General features: G+C 41.4%; 3 protein-coding genes across 3 annotated transcripts in view; 1 reads left to right on the top strand and 2 right to left on the bottom strand.

Annotated features, from left to right (window-relative positions):
- The window catches only part of LOC129771165 (zinc finger protein ZFP2-like), a 32,471-nt gene extending 21,797 nt beyond the window's left edge, over nt 1-10,674 (top strand). Inside the window, exons 5-6 of the mRNA XM_055774576.1 lie at nt 8,662-8,860; nt 8,926-10,674. Coding sequence (XP_055630551.1) covers nt 8,662-8,860; nt 8,926-9,134 — 408 coding nt within the window. The 3' untranslated portion in view covers nt 9,135-10,674. The remainder of the gene's footprint in view (nt 1-8,661; nt 8,861-8,925) is intronic.
- LOC129771168 (uncharacterized) lies at nt 6,550-8,100 on the bottom strand. Its single transcript, XM_055774582.1, has 2 exons — nt 7,910-8,100; nt 6,550-7,851 (listed from the first exon to the last, which is right to left on the bottom strand). The coding sequence occupies exon 2, from the start codon at nt 7,805-7,807 to the stop codon at nt 6,551-6,553; it is 1,257 nt and encodes a 418-aa protein (XP_055630557.1). The 5' UTR covers nt 7,808-7,851; nt 7,910-8,100; the 3' UTR covers nt 6,550.
- Nucleotides 10,675-20,648: 9,974 nt separating the features above from the next.
- LOC129766209 (uncharacterized) lies at nt 20,649-21,539 on the bottom strand. Its single transcript, XM_055766721.1, has one exon. It carries the CDS (start codon nt 21,537-21,539, stop codon nt 20,649-20,651), a length of 891 nt encoding a protein of 296 aa, XP_055622696.1.
- Nucleotides 21,540-21,787: the final 248 nt, after the last annotated feature.

Raw genomic sequence — 21,787 nt, 5'->3', positions numbered from 1 at the left:
AAAGATACAATTTGATTTGAAGTTTCGCTTGAAGATGGAACCGTCGTTATTCCTGCAACTTGAGGTGATTCTGCCATTTTATCGGCCATTTCTGCTAACTTGGGTAAAGTTCCATCGCTGATAGTTAAAATCGGACGAATGTGTGCTGGCATACGCTGTAGAAACAACATCTTGAGTAAATTTTCACTAACGTTCAGACCAGCTGCCAGTTCCTGCATTTTGGCTAGCAAATGTGTCGGTCGCATATCTCCAAGGTCAGACGCACTAAGCAGCCGCTCCAAACGAGCCTCTGATGACAAGGCAAAACGTGAAATTAGCCTCTCTTTATCGCTTTATATTTTTCTTGTGGAGGGGGGTTCGATACTAAATCCGCAATGTGACATATTACTGATTGGTCCACTTTCGCTACGATGTGATAAAATTTGGTTTCATCCTTCCTTGAGCATCAACCTGTGCAAACCACATTTCTGGATCTGATTTCCAAAATTCTGGAAGTTTTACAGATACGGCTGCTTCGCCGCGAATCTCTTTATTGACATGTTGCTCGTCATTCGCCATTTTGTTCGCAAGCAACTTTCAACGAACTGCAAACTTTCCCGATTCCGATGCCAACTACTATCGTCGTTCTCTCTCCTTCTCTTCGTTTCTCGACATAGAGTGATTCTCTCTCTGGGAAATTAACAGGGTGTGCCTAAACTTTAACCCATATCTGTATCGGTGACTGAAAATTCGTTTTGTATTGAGTTCAAAAACGAATGAACCGTATGATTCAAAGTCTCAGTGAAAAGTATTTAGTTGCGACATTATTTTGAAGCTCGAAGAATGATACTTATTTTTTTCCGCCACGTGGGAGGGTGAACATCAATTACTTATTCACTTATTTACTTACTTACTTACTTACTTACTTACTTACTTACTTACTTACTTACTTACTTACTTACTTATTTATTTACTTACTTACTTACTTACTTACTTACTTACTTACTTACCTACTTACTTACTTACTTACCTACTTACTTACTTACTTACTTACTTGCTTACTTGCTTACTTACTTACTTACTTACTTACTTACTTACTTACTTACTTACTTACTTACTTACTTACTTACTTACTTACTTACTTACTTACTTACTTACTTACTCACTTACTTACTCACTTACTTACTTACTTACTTACTTACTTACTTACTTACCTACTTACTTACTTACTTACTTACTTACTTACCTACTTACTTACTTACTTACTTACTTACTTACTTACTTACTTACTTACTTACTTACTTACTTACTTACGTTCTTACTTACTTATCCCACGCAAATCGAGCCGATTTTGACGCTACCCGGTTCGATTTTTTTCGAGCCTTGAACATAAGGTGGCATCTAGCCAAAGATTCGCAGTTTTCATCATTATATGATCAATTTTAATTATGACCGATACAGTGGCGTAAACTGGGGTTTGCGGGCCGTTTTAGGGGTGCAAAAACGGTTGTGTCCCATTCACCCGAAACACATTTTCCCGAAGTACATTCACCCGAATGTAACACATACCCGAATGACATTCTCCCGAATGTAGCAAATACCCGAATGCAACATATACCGGAATGCAATAAACACCCAAATGCGACATTTATCTGTATGAAACATTTGCCCGAATAGAACAAATACCTGAATGTGACAATTACCCGAATGCAACATTTACTCGAATGAAACGTTTACCTGAATGAAGAGGAAAAAATTCCAACAAATCAGATTATGAGTTTTGTCGAATCTCCTGTTGATAAATAAGATTAAATCAGAACAACATGGAAGAGCAACAAAAATGCGAACTGAAATAAGATATTGTAATGAGGTAATTCGAACATGATGTTGAAGATTTCGCTGTGTCATGTTTAGAAATTAGTGTAGGCACAACTGACATGCCGTCATTTTTCCTTTCCGCATAGCTTTTAAAGGCCAAGAGATCATTTAGAAATGAGCACGGGCTATGGAATATTTCGAAAACTAAGCAGGTAATTTTAGCATAAAAAATATAAAGCATAATACCATGAGAATGTGAAAAGAGTTTTTACAAATAGCTTGCAATGTCTGCATCAATCCTCTGTGTGACCCGAGGACCACTGTGCACAGTTCTGTTCAGAGTCCAACGCTGGCACGAGGACAATAATCAGCAGCCTTTGACATGGGGAACAGAAACTGTTTGAGCCGCATCATCAAGTAAACAGACGCTCAGATAGGCCCTCTTCCCTGTTAGCATACGACCAAGATCCCACCGGGGTTGGTGAGGTTCATCACGGTTAGTCGTACCCCAGTCGGCACCGATAGGAGGTAGGGACAGGAGTTACTGGACAAGAAGCTAAAGGACCACGCATATAGATCCCATGCCTTATGCCTGCGGGTACACGAAGTACCGATGACACACTTTGTTCAGTCGTTTATCAACCAAAACAATCGTAAAACAGTTGAATATCGCCAAAACTACCATGTGTGATGCGATTCATACGATTCCGTAAGCGGAACAGCGTAGCTCGAGTGGCTCAAACGAAAAGTCGTAGGTGAACTTACAAACGTCAGCTCAATTGGAAAGCTTGAGAAACATCAAAGCCAGATGCCGGTACCGCTCGTAGTACTATTCGAAGGATCCGTTTGCGAGCAGGCTTTCGTTCTTAGCGAGCAAGCAAGCAAGCAACTAATCAGAACGTTGAAGCATAGTCTAGAGTCCAAAGCTGGTGCTTGTAGATTGTATGAGCAGGGTCTGTTGAGCCATGGATATCTGCTAGGAATGCATTTCGGACAGCTGACCAGGAGAACATTGAACTTAGCCACGGTACTAGAAAATGTTCCTGACTTTGAACTCTCTAAATCCTATTCTCTATTCTCTACTCTTTACTTTCTACTTTACTCCCTAATACATATTCCTCACCCTCTACACTCAAGAACGATAGAAAAAATCATTTAAAAACTCAATAAATGTGTGGTACACCTCATCTTGAATGGCATGGTTCTCAGAGGAACTTTTACCGTCTCAACGTAGTACTACTTGCCTCATTTTATGTAGTACTTAGTTGGGATTTCTTATGTCAAATAACACGCTTTGAATGTATTATATGTGGCAAGCTCTGGAATATGCGCGATCACAGTGCAAATCAGAATAAATTTCTTTGACGAACTGGAAACGAACACGAACCACCGGCAAGATGTATTTGAGGCTAACCTCTCGACCACGGGAACATGATGTCTTACTCCTACTCTTAGCAAATTCAGAAAAAAAATTGGAGGTGGATTATGCTGTACTGTTCATTTTCAAAGAAAAACACTGTCCATGTATATTTTGAAACATTTTATTTGAAATCAGCTGAATTTATTTCATTCAACAAATATTGAAGCAGCATAGAATATATCTTTTTTTTTTTTTTTTTTTTTATAAATCAAAATTTAGTTTATTTCAATGTTTTGTCAAAGCTATTTACATAAAATATTGTATCATTAAAATCCAAATCTTAGGTGGAACTCCAATTCATTTACATCTACCACATTGTCAGAATTCATTATGAATATTACGTAATTGATAAAAATTTTCATTATTTTTGTTTTCGTTTCTCCATTCACGCCACTTAAAGTTGGATGTATCAAATCGTCATATGAAAGCCTCCTGCGAACGTCAAGTGTTGTTGCTATTATCCTCTGTAGAAGCGTCCATGCCATTGTTATTCGTTGGCACTCACTGAGTTTGTGTTTGAGAGTTTCACGTGCAGCATTGCAGTGTAGGCATTGCTCATTGTCTACTCGTCCTATCGTACACCATAAAACTCGATGCTCCATTTTCTCGTTAATCAGCAGGTACCAATTACTACGTTGGGCTGAAGTCAGCTTGTGACTTCCGATGTTGTGCCACACACTCCTCCAATTTACAGCAGGATGACGCAACTCCACTCTCGGTTTGGCTGTCTGGTCGATAAAAATCGATGAATTTGATCGGAAGAAGGACGTTGTTGTATTTGGGGAGGCAAACGGGAACGTGTTTGCAGGATTATTTTGAGGCAGGGAATATTTGCTGGAGTAGGATGAGGAGTAGTTTGGGTGAGGAAGTAGGAATAGTAGGGAATGGAATCGATCTCTTGAAGATGTCGATTAGTAAATAGTGACTTTGATTTCAGCGCCGGAAGCTGTAGATTCAGGCCTCCTTGCTTTCGGGGTTTTGCCAACTGTTGCATCGGCACACGTGCTGGTTGTCTGTTCCACAGGAGCAGCCCCATGATAGCAGTTATTTTGGCGGTGTGCATACTGTATGGTGGAAGAATCGACGACAGATACCACACTTTTGATGTAATGAAGATGTTGAGTAGTATCACCTTTTGATGAAGTGTGATGGTGCGCATACTATGTATTCGCACCTGATGTGCAATTTTGCCAATCAACGCATTCCAATTAAGAGTGATCATTAGTCGTATCGAATTGGTAAATATTACACCCAGAATTTTAATATCGTCCTCCGTCCGTAACCAGTCCACTTGAATCGGATTCCCATTCATAAACCCGACATCAATCGATGTTGTTTTGTTCAGGTTCAGCACAGCCCCTGACACTCGCCCTAAGTGATGAAACAAGTCACGCATTGTTCCAATTTTTCTCCCAGTTGTGACGATGACGCTGATATCATCCGCATATGCCACGACCAGGTCAGTTTCGCACACACGTTCAATCGAAACCAACAGAGGGTGTAGATATAACACAAACAAATGCATTGAAATTGGGTCTCCTTGTCTCACCGATCGTTCGATAGGAAACGATGCTGTCATGTGGCCGTTTATCAACAGGCGGGAAGAGGATAGAGCAGCGATTCGTCTGAGGAGATCTACGAGCTGGCTGTTTATACCGAGTGATCGCATGTTCCCGAAGAGAAATGAGTGCCTTACTCGGCCAAATGCATGGTCCAAGTCGAAAGACACTAGCTTGCCGGTCTGTTTTCGTGCGGTCAACATAGCGATCCTATCTTTGAGGGCCAACGTGGCTTGGAAGATGTTGTTCTGTGCGTTAGAACATTTCTGAGCGCTTGTGAGAATGTGATGTTCTCTCATTACGTTCTCCAGCCGCATCTTCAAAATACGGGAAAGAAGCTTGTAATCAAAGTTAAGAAGCGAGATCGGCCTGTACGAGCCAACAGTGTCTCCAGATCCTCTTTTTTTAACCAGGACAATTACACCATCAACAAACTTCGACGGGAAATTGGACGCTAGTGCTTCATTCAAAATTAGGTTCAGCTCGCGATGGATAACGTCAAAAGCTCGTAGATAAAATTCCTTCGGAATTCCGTCTGGCCCCGGTGATTTCTTAGAGGCGCTTGTTTTAATAGCACCCCAAATATCAGTTGTTGTGATTGCATTCATACACGACTCGTTTGACGCATCATTTTCGGGAATTATTTGGGCACACTGAAAGTTATCGGGTTGTACTTCTCTGCCTGTTTCCTTATATAAGTCGGAGAAATATTGGAGCACGTGGTGTTGTATGTTTTGTGAGTCATCGATGATCTCACCACGATCGACAGCTAGTCGTGTAATCGTCGTCCGTTTTCTTCTTCTTTCCCCAAGTTGAAATATGGATAGAGGTTCTCCCGCTACAATTTGCTCATGAATACGAACGAAAGCTTGTGTGAATCTTCGTTGCAGGGCAAGCATTTCTCCCTTGAGGCGGTTGATGGTTGTGAGCATTCCCGGGTTCTAGTAGTAGCTGTCGTAAGCCCGTCGCAGCTGCATATACAGCGTTTGTTGTGCATGATGAAACTCGTCATACACTTGCTTCGATTTCCATCGGAAGAAACTGATTATCTTAGGCTTTCCGTACATAAGCCACCATTCCATCCAGCTACGATAGTTACGCCTTTGACGTGTCCAAAATTGCCATCGTGTCTGGAGCTCTGTTATGTTCTCGTTGGTGAGGAGATGGGGTCGAAGTGGCCAAAAACCACGCCCGTAGGGTTGTCCGAGGTTGGGTAAACACATTCGTGATGTTAATGCCATGTGATCAGAAAACGAGCATGCATGGGTTTGTGCGTTTCGTAACTGTTCACACAATCCCCTGCTTACATAAATGCGATCTAAACGCGTGGATGAGTTAGCCGTAATATAAGTATGTCCGACATCATTTCTGCGTAGCTTAAGCCACACATCATGCAGTTGCAGCTGTTGGACTGTAGTCTGGAGAGAGGGACTCATATTGTATCCCGTCGAATCACACTGTCGTATCACGCAGTTGAAATCACCGGCCAGAATTGTATGTTCGGTACGATGACGTAAATAGAAGGCGATCGTATCATTAAAAAAGCGTTCTCTTTGAGCACGATGTGCCGTGCCGGACGGTGCGTATACGCAACAAAGTATTGTGAATACGCAAAGCGACCAATCGACCATCCAAACTTTTCTCCACATGAGAAAATTGAATGTGATCTCTCAGAGCGATGGCGGTGCCTCTTCTCGTGTGGTCAACATTAGCTATGACGTTGAAGCCAGGGAGAGTGAGTTGCTCATTTTCTAATTCTTGAATGAACACGATATCAAGATCCATGGTTCGGATAAATGTTCGAAATGCGTTGATTTTGGTGGTGTTCGTGGTCGTGTTTACGTTTATGGTCGCAATATTGTAGCTGGTGAAGATGCTTAAATAAGGAGAGGTCGTTGTCCTGCGGGTCATCGCCATCATCGCAACGCATTTTTTTGGTACTACGTGTCGAGCGTCTACTACAAGTAGATGAGTCTGTATCATTGCCGTTTGTTTTCCTTTGTAAAATTGATTTGCGCAAAACTTTTGTCCATGTGTCGTTTTCATTTTCGTGTTCCTGTTGCACGTTCGTTGGTATAGCGAAGTCATCGAACCTCTCGAGCTGAACTAGAACAGTAGGAGCAGGCATTGTGCTGCTTGTAGACGCTTCTGTATCTATTGGTATCGCTTTTGGTATTTCGGCTGCTTTTGAGCCGCTCGGCTTCGCAGCTCGGGATTGCTGAGCAAGTGGTTTCGTACGTGGAGGATTTGTATTCTTAGCAACGTCTGCGTATGAGAAGCTGTTCGCTGCCAGTTTTTGGACCAGCAACTTCTTGTTTTGCACACACGAGACGCCGTTGTGAATGAATTCACTGCAATGTCGGCAAGTCTGTTGCTGGCCGTAGTACGATAAAAGTGTCGTTTCACCATCAATGGTGACGTAAGATGGAATATTTTTTTTGACCGTCATCCTCAAGATGCGGACACCGGTCGGTAGACCAGAGAAAAAATGCTTCTCGTTCCATACCTCCTCTCGAATGGTTAGAACCTCTCCGTAAGCACTGAGAAATTTATCGATCTTTTGGTTGGATACATCTTCGGAATGATTGTAGATCCTCACTTCCACCGCTCCATCCTCCATTTTCAGACGTAGAACGTATGACTTTCCGTTCACCTTAATTTCGTGAGTATTGTCGTTTTCCTCGACGACTTTTCGTGCAACTTCAAGAGAAGTAGTTTTGATAAAAGCGATTCCGAGGTTGCGGCTGTATTGAATCCGCTTTATATCCTCACGCTTCATAGCGAGCGTCTCACCAACAAAACGGTGAACCTCCTCGGACGATGGTTTTTTCGGCACATTCGCATAATCAATGCGAAATGTGTTTTCGCGGCGTTTCATCGCGGACATCGGCTCGCGATAGCACACGAAAACTCTCGCAACTTTCGTATTATATATAGCCGGCGAAGGACTTCCGTAGATGATAGCAGAAACAAAACGCGTCTGTTCAACTCGGAAGTTGAGCGCTAACTCATAAAAAAAATCATAAAGCATCCAGGTTTGTCCATTTTCATACGTCCCTCGTTGTAGTCTTGCATCTATAAGAAATAGTTTTGTTATAATTTTGCAAATAGTATACATGAAATGAATACTTACATCAAATATCAATTGTGTTGCTTCATCCTACGCTTCTCAGGATTCGCTGTTTTGCAGGCGTCAACTTGCTTGAACAGGAACTCAAAACATTTCGTGCAAAAAAATAAAAATAAAACAATAATTAAATCTTCAACAAATAAGTTCTATTAATAAATTGTATGCGATTTACGGTCCTAACTAAATATAACAACCTAACAAACAATTGAAAAAAAAAATTTATATAATATTATATTTGGAACAGCTACACTCTCTGAAATGATTTTCATTACCTTCTTCGAAGAACGATCCTTTCCCTTCCTTCCTCCAGTCTCCTGATTGGCCCAAGAGCATTTGGGAATCTTTGATGCTGTGGGAATCCTTGATTGAATTGGTCCTCGCTCCATTTTCGCTTCTGGTGATGATTATAGCTGCTTCTCTCATGTAACTATAATCCTCAGTGAGCAAAATCGTCGCATCAACAGAATGCTCCTTCGATTGAAAATTAAAATTCGGAAAAACTATCCTGGCTTACTTTTGCATCCATTTTCATTCTGACATTGTGTTGTGCTTCACGATATGATTTTTCACGCAGCTCGCAAATATCTTTCTCCCAGAAATTGTGAGTGAATTCTCATCGGAATATTGTTTTCAAACGTAGGACTACATTGAACAGAAATACATAGGGCGTACAGTTATTTTTCTAGGTTTGCAACCAATCTTGTTTTTAAAGAGAACAAATGTTTCCAATACATACGACACTTAACATTTTTCAGGTACACATGAAGCTGCACACCAAAGCTAACGGGTTCTTCAAGTGTGACAAGTGCAGCAATACGTTCGAAATGGCGGATCAGCTCAAATCCCACTTGCTGGAACATCCGATCGATGTGGAGAAGATTTTCAACTGTGAGTTCTGCTCGAACACCTTCAAATCGAATGAAGATCTGAAGCGCCATCGCAGATCGCACACTGGTAAGTTTGGATTGGTCAGGGCCTGCCAGAACACCTTGGGAGCTTTAAAAACGTTTTTGTTTCAGGTGAACGCCCGTTCAAGTGTGACACCTGTCCGAAAGCGTTTACCCAGCTTTCGAATCTACGTGCCCATACAAAGATTCACGAGAAGAAGCGAACCGCGTATGGGTGTAATATTTGTCTGTTGGAGCTTGATTCGCTGGAAGCGCTTAGTTTGCATCTCAAAACACATCAGTTCCAGCTTTTTGAGTTATGTAAAGAAATGAGACAATAGTTTGTGATTGGACGAAAGTGTCTCGATAAGAATCTGTGTTAACCCGTATCCGTACTATATACATATGCCAATATACACAAGTGTTATTTGATGTTTGAAACATGTATTATTGTGATCGTATTAGCGAAATAAATGCTGTTGTACATAATAACGATAATACATAAAACAAGTTTTCTTCAATTGATTTAATTATAACAAGGGTTTTTCAGATTAAACGCTCACGCAACGAATTTTAATAACTTCTACAAAAGTGAACCGAATTTTATTTTTGAAAATCGAAAATAAAGCTAATTTTAGGACATTTTCGATGTTACCACCCCTTTTTTCGATAACGCGTTTTAAACGGCGAACAAAATTCTTCATGCACAACATTACGACTTCGATGCTGTTGAAAATCCGAGTTATTTCTTCTCCAAATTTTGTGGCTTATTAACATAGCAACGGTCCTTCACGTATCCCCAGAGGAAGTAATCGACGAGAAATGTTAGAATTCTTACCATAAGAGGACAAAGTTTCATTAAGGCTTCGGTTGCTCGAGTAATACGATTTCACAAAAATACACGTTCTTGTAAATTGTATATCTTGACACTAAAAACCATCCGATCAGACTGAACGAGTTGCCGATTATAATCGTCCCGAAGTGGGGAATGCAGTGCTGCCATCGAATGAGCGAAAAATTTTTTTTTATAAGGAGCTATTCGATTTTTCAGCCTGGGCGTTTAATCTGAAAGACCCTGTATCAAATACATATTCGGCAAACCACTATTGCATACAAAAGTTCAACCTATTGTATGTACAAAATTTTTTTGGTATCGGCAAGCCAGTAACTTTCTTTTCTCTATTGATATCGAATGGTTAAGACTAGAGGAGGATTCACAGATTCAAAACATTTGACTGGTAAACCTTTTCTAACTTATCACAATTATTTATAGTTTCTCAAACAAAAAATATAAGCATTGAAATCCCATCGTAATATACCATATAACAGCATCTTTCGATAGGAAAAGGCACGATTGAATTGTTGTTCAAAATTTTTATCATTATGTGATCAATTTTAATTACCACGTGGACAGAAATAGCATGATTTAAGTTTAGTTTGTCCAGTTTTAGGAATTACCATTTTTGAATGAAAAAATTCAAATTTTCAAGTAGATGTTGCATTTATCATTGTTTGAGTTTACTGTCATCATATTGATCCATGCGTAATTCAGGCTCTCTTCAGAATATTGCCTTTTCTTGGGCATTGCAAAAGTGTGCACCTCGACACATTCAACACAGAGAAACTTTATTTCTGATATGTACGAAGGACACAATAAACAAACTGCAGCGCGACCAGCAGGTTGCCATAGAAATCATGTGAACAAAACAACATTAATTAATCGGACAACTCATGATCAGAATTGAGGTCATCAAAATGCGTTAATTTAATGGTTTAGCTATGTAAATCTGATACAAATGGTGTGCAAGCATGATGTTTACAATATTTGTATGTGTTATAATCTGAATATTTGGTCTGAATTCATCTGGTAATTGATTAAAAATTAGCTCAAATGAGGGGCGTATTGACATCAATAGAATGTGTATTTTATAAGCCTTTAAAATATGTGAATCCGTAAAAAAGTACTATAAAACTACTGCAAATCATGAAAAAGACAATTTTATTTATATGTTTTGGAACATTCGAATACCTGATTTGACAGAGGTGTGCTGAATTAGAGCATTCAAAAAAGTGGACAAACCATGAAAATATTTCGGCTGGACAAACCAAAATCATTAATTTTATATAAAAAAACGATGCTGATATCATTGCGCTTTTCAAACTGCAAAAATGTTGTAATGTATTGTTAGTTTTGGATCGTTGGACACACCCTTCGTGTACCGTTTTTGCGAAGGGATAATGACAAAGGATTGGTGGATTGAACACACATTGAAAATTAAAAAATATCAACTAAAATTTGCTTTTCCTCACCGATCATGTATTCTATGTAATTGAGAATTATATGAATTTTCGAGTGGTGAAAAAATTTGAAGAAAAATTATGTCTAATAATGATTGTATAGTATGATGATCAATTTTAGCGGGAATATTACGTATCATTGTGATCGATGATCTCGTTGCCTATAACCTTTAGTTCTAATTAATTAAATTAAAATCGTGCCGATTCTATGAAAGAAATCGAAAGCATAATTTTTATAGATATACATTTATTCGATTGTATATGCCCCGTTTTGTTCAACAATATTTTAGCATCATTCACGTACCTTGAGAATTAAATCCTATCAGAACGTTTTTGTTTTCTCGTCGAAAAACTGGCCGAGGCGCTTCTTATGATATACAGTGAGTTGAAGTTCTTACAGGAATGTTGATCCTTTAGCGTATGAGAGACTACAATATCTGACGAGTAAGGCGGGAGTCTTAAGAGCGCACTAGAAGCCTTCTGGGGCGTTGATTTTTATATGTTCAGCAGCGAGCAGTACTTGTTGGAATTCAACGAGACTAGTTGCTTGGTAGAAGCTCATAATACAGATTGTCTTTCAGTCTCACCTGACTCAGACCATGACTTCCTTCGGGCGAAAACCTGTTTCAGGGTTCTATTCACTTGCCCAAGATTTTTTAAACTCAAAATTATTGTGAATGATTTGCTCTTTACAATTCACAACAAATATGTATTATCGTTGGGTTTATGAAACAAATTGCAGATTGAGATAAGGAACGCAATGTTTTTTTCTGTAAAATAAACCTTTATTCCGGAATCCGACTAGATTTGAAATTAGCACAATGTTGCATTCTTTAATCTGATCGAGCCAAATCCTATCAAGTTGTGCATATGTTGCAACCTTGGATTGCAGAATGCAAAAATTTATATCGCTCCTATTGTAATATGTCAAATCCGATCGGGTTAATAGGTGGTCCATACATTGAAGCGTTTTTCGTACCCATGCTTCATCAGGTGCTCATGAACGGTGGTTTTATACAAGGAATCTACTAATTCATTTGTCATGTACCGAGGATTAATCTTGAGAAGTGTTTCGATTTGATTGTCATTAGAAGCTGCATGGACTTTTCAGACAACCCAATAGAATCGCATTATAAAAATTACCAGATATCAATAAGGAAAACATCATTGCAAGAAACCGATCTCCAGAGATACAATCCGTATATCTATGGAAGACTTTTTTGTTCGTTTCATTTCAACCTTGAGAGATTTCGAAAAATAAAAACGAAACACTTTTGGGAGACCCGCACTTAAGTCGAGATTTTCAATACTAAAAACTTTTTTTGTGTCTTTGGGAGTATTTATCCTGACGGAATCCATGGTCCTCTATTACCGATTGGACCGGTTCCAGTTCATGTGCGTTTCTTTAAGAATATCCATTTCAAGGAAGATGTTTATATAGTAACTTGAAATCAAAAGAATTCCAATTGACTTTCACGTCTGTTCCTCGCCTGCAACACACCGTATCTGTCCGTTCGTCCGATCGGTATCAACTCTCCGTCTTTTCTCTCTCTCGACTATTTTCAGTTCTGTTAGCTCATGGCACACTTTTTCGAGCAGTGGTGCCATAGCGCCAGACACTACAGTTTGGTCTCATGAAGAAATATGGTTGTTAGGACCTGGCCGCATCGATAGCATCAATGGCACTCGTCGAATTGGAGACGATCAACAGCGGCTTTGAAAATGAAATTGTGGTTGCCTCGAAGATGCAGACCACCTCGGCTGACAAGACCTAGCAGCGAGTTTCTTGCTGAAAATCAGATTGTTATTACCATCGCTTATCCCTAATCCAACTCCTGATGATTCATTTGAGTCGTTGCAGGATCGTTTTGTAAGAGCAGTTAAGTGGGTCTCCTCCCTACCGCTGGTTTTCGACAAGAATCTGGCAGTCCTGGATACGATCACTGAGCCGATGATGAGGTCGAAAGGAGATTCTCCCATTTCAGTGCAGACAGAGGTAACTGGTGTTGACGGTAGGATGCCGAAGACAGTCCGTAGTGCCTTGTTGTAGATCGGTGCCAGAGTGTTTGGGAGTTTGTCTCCAGTCAAACACGTCAACTCGAAGCGTTGGATGAGGCGGCTGTTTTTCAACAGATTCAACCGGATGACACAGCTCTCCTTAATGGAGGAAGCTAAGTTTGTTGTCAACCAACATTCCAAGGATCATTAGCATTTTTCGGCGAAGGATGTACTTTATGTATAGTCGGACCCTGGATTCCTGCATATCACTATATGTCTGATCTTCTGCACTGGAAGTCTAAGTCCTCTTCCGGCCGCTAATCGGCTGATGGCATTGGTAGCTGCCTGTATCCTGATGCGTGGAATCATGTTGGTGTTACCCACTGCCATCAGTAGAATGTCGTCCGGGTAGGCGATCACTAAGACCTGGAACAGGCTATTCATGGCGACGAGAAAGAGAGAAACAGAACCTTGGGCTCAAAGGTTCGGCGTGCGGCGAAGTTCTTGATGAAGTTAAGTAGTTTACCGCCAGCGCTCAAAATCCCTGAGTTTTCAACATTAACGGGACCCATGTTCTGTTGTACACATTTTCTAGGTCCAGAGCTGGCTTCGGTTATCACATCTCCAGAGGTCGCGAAGTAGTTGTTAGTGCCCATACTCGGCCGGAAGGCGAACTGCGATAGTCAGATTTTCTGTTTTCGGACAGAAAGGTTCCAGTATCTTGAATGAGCACGAGGCCAACGAAATTGGGCAGTAACCTTTCACATTGTTGCAGCTTCGGCTGACCTTAGGTATGAGCAGTGGCGTCGAATGTGGGGGGAGAGGGTGCGATGTTTGCGGATCACCCCCCGGTACACGATTTTAGGGGTGCAGAATGGACCGGATTTATATGAATAAATGGAATAAATATGGCGGGGAATGGGAGTGCAAATCAACTCGTCCACCCCGAGTACGAAAGCTTCACTCGACGCCACTGGGTATGGGTATTACTAGACGGTGTTGTAGCGGTCAGCAGTTTGAATATTCTAGGGCAAAACGTACCCTTATGTGTATTTGCCCTAAGGTAGATAATAAGTATGTTGGTTGAGCTGATCTTAAAAGCTGTGTAAAGCTTATTCACCTCACTGTGTTATTATTCAGATCTGAAAGCCCGGGAGAGATTACTTAGCCTGATTTCACTTTCCCTGAGCTTAGTTTTTCAACGCTTGTACAGTACATTCTACTGCTGATAGCTTAAAACAGTGGATGTACACGATGTTGTTCGTCGTTTGTGAATTTTGTGAACTATTTAGAAACTAAATTACGTTGAGAATTTCCAGGTGTTTAATTTTATAATTTATAATAGTTCATTCGTGTGTAGTGTCCGAAGAAATAGCGTTGAAATTGTGTGTCTGTGCCACTGATCAGAAGGTAATAATACTAAGCATTTCAAATTGAATGTGAACGGTGCTCATACGAACGCAATAGCCGAAGGCTACGCAATTTCCTCGCAGGCAGCGCATCCATCGTACACCAGCGCCACCATATCCCGTACTCGCCACATCGCACCAGGAAGTGCAGAACCGCAGAAGGAACATTCGACATTCAACATACTTATTATCTACCTTAGGGCAAATACATATAAAGGTATGTTTTGCCCTAGAATATTCAAACTGCTGATCAACCCTTCGGGGCATTCGTGTGTGCCTCACAGATTGTTAAAGATGCTGAGAATGACGTTCTGTCCGAGCAGGGATAGCTGTTTTAGCATCTTATAGCCGGTACTGTCAGGGCCTGTTGACTCACCTTTTGGAGAACGTAGGGCGACGGAAAGATCCTCGATGGTGAAGTTCCGTCTGAGAGGATTATTGGGCCGACTCACCGAGACCACTAAGTTGCTGGCCGAAGTGGTCCGCTCCCTGTCGACGAATGAAATCCCCGAGCGTGTTCAAACTGTCTGCCAGATCGCTGAGGATTATACTGTCCACTTGAAGAATGGGGTTGTGTGGCCTTTTCTTCCATTCAGCGTGTTTACTGTGGGCTAAAAGTCCGCAGAGAATTGGTTCTTTGATAGATCGGATGATTGATAGGATTTAGGATTGACAGACTCCAGAATCGATTCGATTAATGGTCGTTGCCAAGAAAATCGGCTTTGTTCCATCCATCGTTCTACGAAGCCAAAAATAAACAGGCGATCATTTCAAATAACGACGGTCATAAGCAAGAACTTTTTGCACACTTCGGAGAGAAAACAAACATGCCCTGTTTCAGAACGGAACTACGGAATTATATTATTCAATCCGCTTGTTTTTTACTTCGGATATTCACCCTCATTCTAGTTTTTGAACTGGACTTTCTTCAACTGAACTTATCGATGAAATTTGGGTTAATTTTCCAACCCAATTAACGAACGATCAATGTATGGGTGACACTTTTCTCGTTGCTTTAATGGAATCTTGCATGAATTTCAAATGATGCATGAAATCTTGCATCTGATAGCTTACACATTTTTACTGTATTTGATTCGTGTATCACGTATACGTTTGCATCTTTAGAATCCTCTACAACAAATTACTGATGAAGAGAATCTTCGAAAGCTATCAGCGCTTTCATTCATTTGGTTCTTCTCTTTACGATTGAACTGTGCTGTCAACTCGCACCAGACTTTCTCCTTCTCACTGAGATTTCGATCACGCTTGAGGTGTGATCGAACTCCAGAACATGCAGCAGTAAGGTTTTTAAGTAAGGTAGGTATCTAAATAGATGCAGCGTGGGCCAATATCCCAACATTTTGGGTACTCTACCATATCCGCACTGGTGTGAAGATTTGCCGTATGTTGCAGGCATCTTCGTATTCGTAGCACACTTTGATACAGAGGCTTCCTCTTCTTCCAGGGAGTATATGTGTAGTGAATGTGTTTCGCACTATCTTCCATTTATTCCTTTGTTGTATCGAACTGTGTGTATATGTGTATGAAATCAACATTAGGCATGACGAATATCTGCTCGTTATGTTCGATATTTGCGTATAAATTCTTCAGTTCATTCGCCTCTAGCCGTGAGAAGCCGTTGTGCATCTGTGCTATTTCTCGCAAATAAGAGGCAAATGAATAGAATGCAAATTGTCCAAAACAAGGCCATGCGCTTGATATTGAGATGCGATCGACTTACTCCACGAAGATTTATGCTTGAATGCCTACAATGGATCTCAGTGGGACAGCGTATCAAATATTGCACTCTTACGTTCATATATAAGATGGTTAGCGGCATGACTCCGAACTATTTACAAAACACGATAACGTATGGAAGAGATATGCACCGATATAACACAAGGCAAGCAAGTGACCTCAGAACCATGAACTTTCGAATGTCATGTACCCAAAACTCACTTTTATATAAAGGATATCGCCTGTATAACACATTACCAAATGAAGCAAAGACAGCAACAAGCCTTCGAATATTCCGTAGTATTTGTAAAGAGTTTTTGAAGCATGATTTAGATTTTTGACCCTGCATATAATTAATGTTAGTGTGTAAGATGACGAAGTTTAACGGATATTTGTATTTTCTTATCTTTAGACTATAATGATGATGGTTAACTTAAACAATATTTGTGAAATCTTCAATAGCTTGAGCCCGCGCGCGTTAGCACACATAGACAACTTGAGATAGAACATATGCAAAAACAATTCTTTTTAATGAAAGCATTCAAATGGGTTTAATGTGGAAACCTGAGGTAAGTTAGGGATAGCTCAATCGGAATACTTGTAAATTCATCTTCTCAACAGATAATTATATCAAGATTTTTCTGTGTTGTGGCGGATCTCATTGCAGATTCAGGTTGACACGTTTATACCCCAGATTGAATGTAGGGCCTGAAGTATCGGCTGGAATTAGGCTTAGGTTTGCTCAGCTGTCTGGTCTCGAAAACGATTAACAGACCGTTGTCGGGTATCCAGTGAAGCGGGAATTCCTTTGTAAATTCTAGGCTAATGCTGACATAGGTATTGGGTTCAATTCCTGATCGGTCAAGAATTTTTTCGGGTTGGAAATTTTCTTGACATGCCTTGGGATATGTAAAGTGATGGGCCTGAAGTGTCGGCTAGAATAAGGCTTGGGTTTGCTCAGCTACTAGAACTCGGAAACGATCGCAATTGCAGGCCGTGGCCGGGGATCTGATAAAGCGGGATTTCCCCTGAAAATTCATGGCTAATACTGACATAGGCATTGGGTTCAATTCCCGATCGGTCTAGGGTCTTCCCGGGTTGGAAATTCTCTCGACATGCCATGGAATGAATACTTTAGACAAAGGCTTAAATTGTTCTATCGATTAGTAATCTATGTCTGCGGGATAACCAGTCCGTTTTCTTTTCAATTTAATGTGCTCACTGGTTAGTATGATGTAATAAACTCAGTAACTCAATTATTATCAATAAGATAACTCGTCCCGCTCAAGCCTTTGTAGGGGAAAGAGGTGGGACCATCATCATCATTAAAAAAAAAAAATCCGTGAGTAGGGCCTTTGGGGAAAGAAACTCTACTCCATACTCTCCCTTCACTTGTCTTGAGAAAAACAATCCACTCCCGATCGACGCCCACGGGCAACGATGCTGCTTCGATGACCACCAAACGAGAAGTGGTTTGAATTCAGGTCAGGTCAGGTATTGAATTATAGAGACTTTAAACTTTTTCAGTTCATTCGTCTCTAGCCTTGAAAAAGGCCCTTGGAAAACATTACTACTCCAGCGCGACACCTCCAGCCTCACTGCCTTGAGAAAGGCACTCGAACCCTCGTAGTCCAGCTCGTTCAGCAACGATTTTGTCCAGTCGGTATCCTCACGAAGAATGTGGGAATTCTAATCTCGGATGGCTTATTTATACAAAACAAGTTGAAAATGGACAGAATCGAATGTATTAATTGCTCGTTATTGATGGTACGGGTAGGGTTAGCACACAAATCGACGGAACAAATGTATGGGAAAAAGGGAATTCGTACAGTTTTTATTCATTTAAACCGTATAGGGAACGGGGAATCGTAATGTATAGCATATCAAACAAATCTTAGAGAATTTCCGATTCGATTGGTAAGCAAATCATCAGAATTCGTTCGCTGTGAAAATAGTTATTAACGTTAACTTTATTTCATAAAAACGTGACCTGTTTTCTAATTTGGCACCCTTCCTGAAAGACGTAGTTGTACGTCAAATGATGCCGTGATTTTGTCTATTATCCGGCGAACATAGTAATGATATTAAACACTGTCAGTCGGTGGTCTACAGTGTTAAGGATCTGAAGCTTCCTTCACAATCTTTACAGAGTGTTCAATAAGTTCGAATACAACTTTTCGTCGTTGTGTAGGTGCTGCATGTGCATGTGCATAGGTATTGGTGTTAGTTTTAGCCTCATATATAGACTAGCCGAGGCGCACGGTGTCGACTTGCTGTCATTTGTGTCATTGCCACGCACGATGAAGGAGTACCGTTAAGTCGTAGCAAAGTTGCTTGCGAGAGATGGGCGACCCTGCGATTGAAATCCCACGGGGTGAAGCGGAATTTCATCTATACCACCATCCGTCGGTACCGGGAGACGGGCTCGGCCATGGACCGTGCGATATCCGGGCGGGCGCGTTCGGCGAGGACACCAGCAGCCATCACGGTGACAAGGGAGCAAGTTCGTCGAAAAATGAATCGCTCGATCCGGAAGACCGTAGCTGACCTGGATATGTCAATCGGGATTTCATCATGACGTAGGACTTGGGACACATGGGGTAACGAAGGCTACAACGAAGAAGAGGCTGGACAGAGCCAAGCTGATACTTTCGCGGCACGCAGGTCAGAAGTTGATATTTTCTGATGAGAAACTCTTTGTCTTGCAACAGCAGTTTAAAAAAAAATCAAAAGTGTATTCGAACTTATTGAACATCCATTGCAGGAAGGCTGACTAAGAAGTATACCCAACTAAAGGCATTGTCAATAGAACCGCACAACAATGTTTGACCAAAATTGTTGACAATTTTTCAGGGTTGTGAGCCCGCTACGGAAAATCTACGATGTACGTTTGCCAAACAACCGTTTCATAGAATTGAAACGTCGTTACTTCTCAGTCAAGAGGATGGAACGTAAGCTAGAGTTATAAGACGCTGTACGGACAAAGATAGATCATAACAAGCGCAAGTTGTATATTCGCTAGTCTACCCACGAAAAGAGCAAGAACAATAGAGTTTGAACCTGGTACTTACTGTTTTTCGGTATCCAATCCCAATGAACCAGGGAAAATTCGTATGGCCACCGATGCGGCTGCTTCTTTCGGAGGTACCACTCCTGAAATTCGGAATAATGAAAGGACCGTATCAACTGAACGTTTACCTATAGCGATTTACAGGTTTCGAGAACGACAACAGTTTTTGGAGACGACGTAACAATCCCAACTAAAATAGCAATTATGCTACTTAGAAGAGAGTGAAAATTCCACGATTCAGAGCGGCCCAGTGCCGCGTGCGAGGCGAAATTTTGAAAAATTCCATACTTCTTTGGTCCAAGGACCATGCCAAATGTACAAAATTATACCACGAACCGAATGAGGGATCAATCAATTGATAGAAAATTAGACGTTCATTCCATAGCATACATTTTATAATTAGCAAAATTTAGAAAGTAAAATAAGTTTTACATTATTTTTAGCATCTATCGATTTAGCAGATAAAAATTCCTTCTTTGCTTAGCGGCGGTTGAAATTGAACTCCAACTCTATGCTTGCGTATACAATCCCCTCTCCTTTCCGTGTGGCGCTCTCATTGGCCCACGGGTGGGGCATATGTTTGTGTGGTGTTTCTCTTGATCGTTTTCTTGCGTTCATCCTCTCGTTGTTTTCCTTCCTCCATCATCCTGTCAGTCGTACCATCTGTGGGATACAATCTCGAGACAATTCTAGATCAACATGTCAAAAGGGTCTATCTTCTTTGATCGATTCTCTTCACCGTCTTTCTCTTTCGATAACCACGACCTTTCAGACAGATTTTGCTCCAGTTTTGCCATGTAGTTTGATAAACGAGGTCCCCTTTCACACTCCTTGTTGTCGAACACATCATGAAATCCTGTTACTGCTGAGTTATTAATGAAAGAGAATGTAGATGGAGAGAATCGATCGAAGAAGATACCCTTTTGACATGTTGATCTAGAATTGCGCGATTCTTGTTTTTTTTGTCTTTATTTAAGAGACTTTCAGCCGTAGGCTGGTTCGTCTCTGTGAAGTACGACGAAGAGTCCTTAAGGAGTTCATCCAAGTGGCGGGGAATATGGTACCCTTTTATTATTACACCCTACGCATGGGGGCTCAGGGAGCCGCCCAAGTGTAGGGGACTTCGAGTCCTAGATTTCCTTGTTTTGTTTATTCAGTTTCAGTTTTCATTGTCCTTGTCCGTGCTTGGTCTATGCTTGGTGAGTCAGTTGTTGTTGGTTCCATGTCCGTGTCCATGTGGGTTGCCTAGTCTTCAGTGGTTTCGTTGTTAAGTTCATTTGTCTGGTTTCCGTTTCCGATTTGCTGGTCAGTGGTGGTTTCTCCTTGTCGTTACTGTTCCTTGGTTATATTTTGTTATACAGTCCGATGTCCTTCATGAATATGATCACTTTGGTCATTGTCGTGACATCGTCTCCAAGGGCGCCCCTGATGCTTCCAGGGATGTCATAAGTTGTCCTCGGATTTTCGTACTGGGGACAGTGGATAAGTACGTGTTCCACTGTTTGGTGGACACGGCATATGTCACACTGCCTCTTAAATTCCCCTCTACCCATATTGTAAGCGAAGGCTGTATGACCCGTTCGCAATCTAGAGACCACCTGTTGATCTCGGTGACCTCTAGGGTCTTCCCATTTTTTGGTATCGGCCTTTATTTTACGCAGAACATACTCACGTGAGTTTTCTTGTCCGGTTGTGTACCATTCTTTAGCCCACCTGTCTTTGAGCATTTTGGTAGTCCATGCTTTGATGTCATCTGCTGGGACCCTTTTGGTGTAGAACTCCATCAGTCGACCAGACCCAGCGAGTTGATCTGCCTTTTCGTTCCCGGGTATACCGGAGTGGCCTGGGATCCAAACGAAAGCAGCATCCGGACGGGCATCCTCGAATATTTGTTGTATCCAAGGATGCATCGGCTTCTCCGACTCCAGTGCGGCGACAACGCTGGCTGAGTCAGTTAACACGGCTATGGGATGGTTTGATTGGTGTGTCGCGGCGATATATGCGGCAGCCGCCTCTGCTGAGAAAATATTACACGCATCTGGGAGGCGGTAACAGGTGTTGAGGTCGGGACCCGAAATACCTATCCCTACTCTCCCTAACGCGAGTGATCCATCCGAGTATCGAACGGTGTGATTTGCGTACTTAGTCCTCAGTAGCTCCACGACGGTTTTCCGGATGGCTGTGGGGTTCGAACCTGCTTTGTTTTTGCTTTTCACTGTCGAATCTATTTTCATTGGTGTTCGATTCCAGTCCCTCTGGTTCCGCACCAGTGGATTTTGGAGATAGGTGGGAGCTCCAGGTCAATCGTTTCACGGAGAAGGCGATTGGCTTCGACGAGGAGAAAGCCTTCCCTGTCCGACCCTGCTGTCCTGTTGGCGAAACCGATCACTCTATGGCAAATTGTGTTTTTGATGTAAAAACGGAATGGGAGCTTTCCACTCTCGGCGCAGGCTGCATCCGCGGGAGTGGACGGAAGGAGACC

Source organism: Toxorhynchites rutilus, chromosome 2 (genome assembly GCF_029784135.1).
Source record: "Toxorhynchites rutilus septentrionalis strain SRP chromosome 2, ASM2978413v1, whole genome shotgun sequence".
Taxonomy (NCBI): Eukaryota; Metazoa; Arthropoda; class Insecta; order Diptera; family Culicidae; genus Toxorhynchites; species Toxorhynchites rutilus.
This window is presented reverse-complemented; position numbering and strand designations above follow the sequence as displayed.

Excerpts from the sequence above, each read along its gene's own strand:
- LOC129771168 (XM_055774582.1), bottom strand. The coding sequence starts at position 7,807 with ATGCTTTATGATTTTTTTTATGAGTTAGCGCTCAACTTCCGAGTTGAA.
- LOC129766209 (XM_055766721.1), bottom strand. The coding sequence starts at position 21,539 with ATGAAAATAGATTCGACAGTGAAAAGCAAAAACAAAGCAGGTTCGAAC.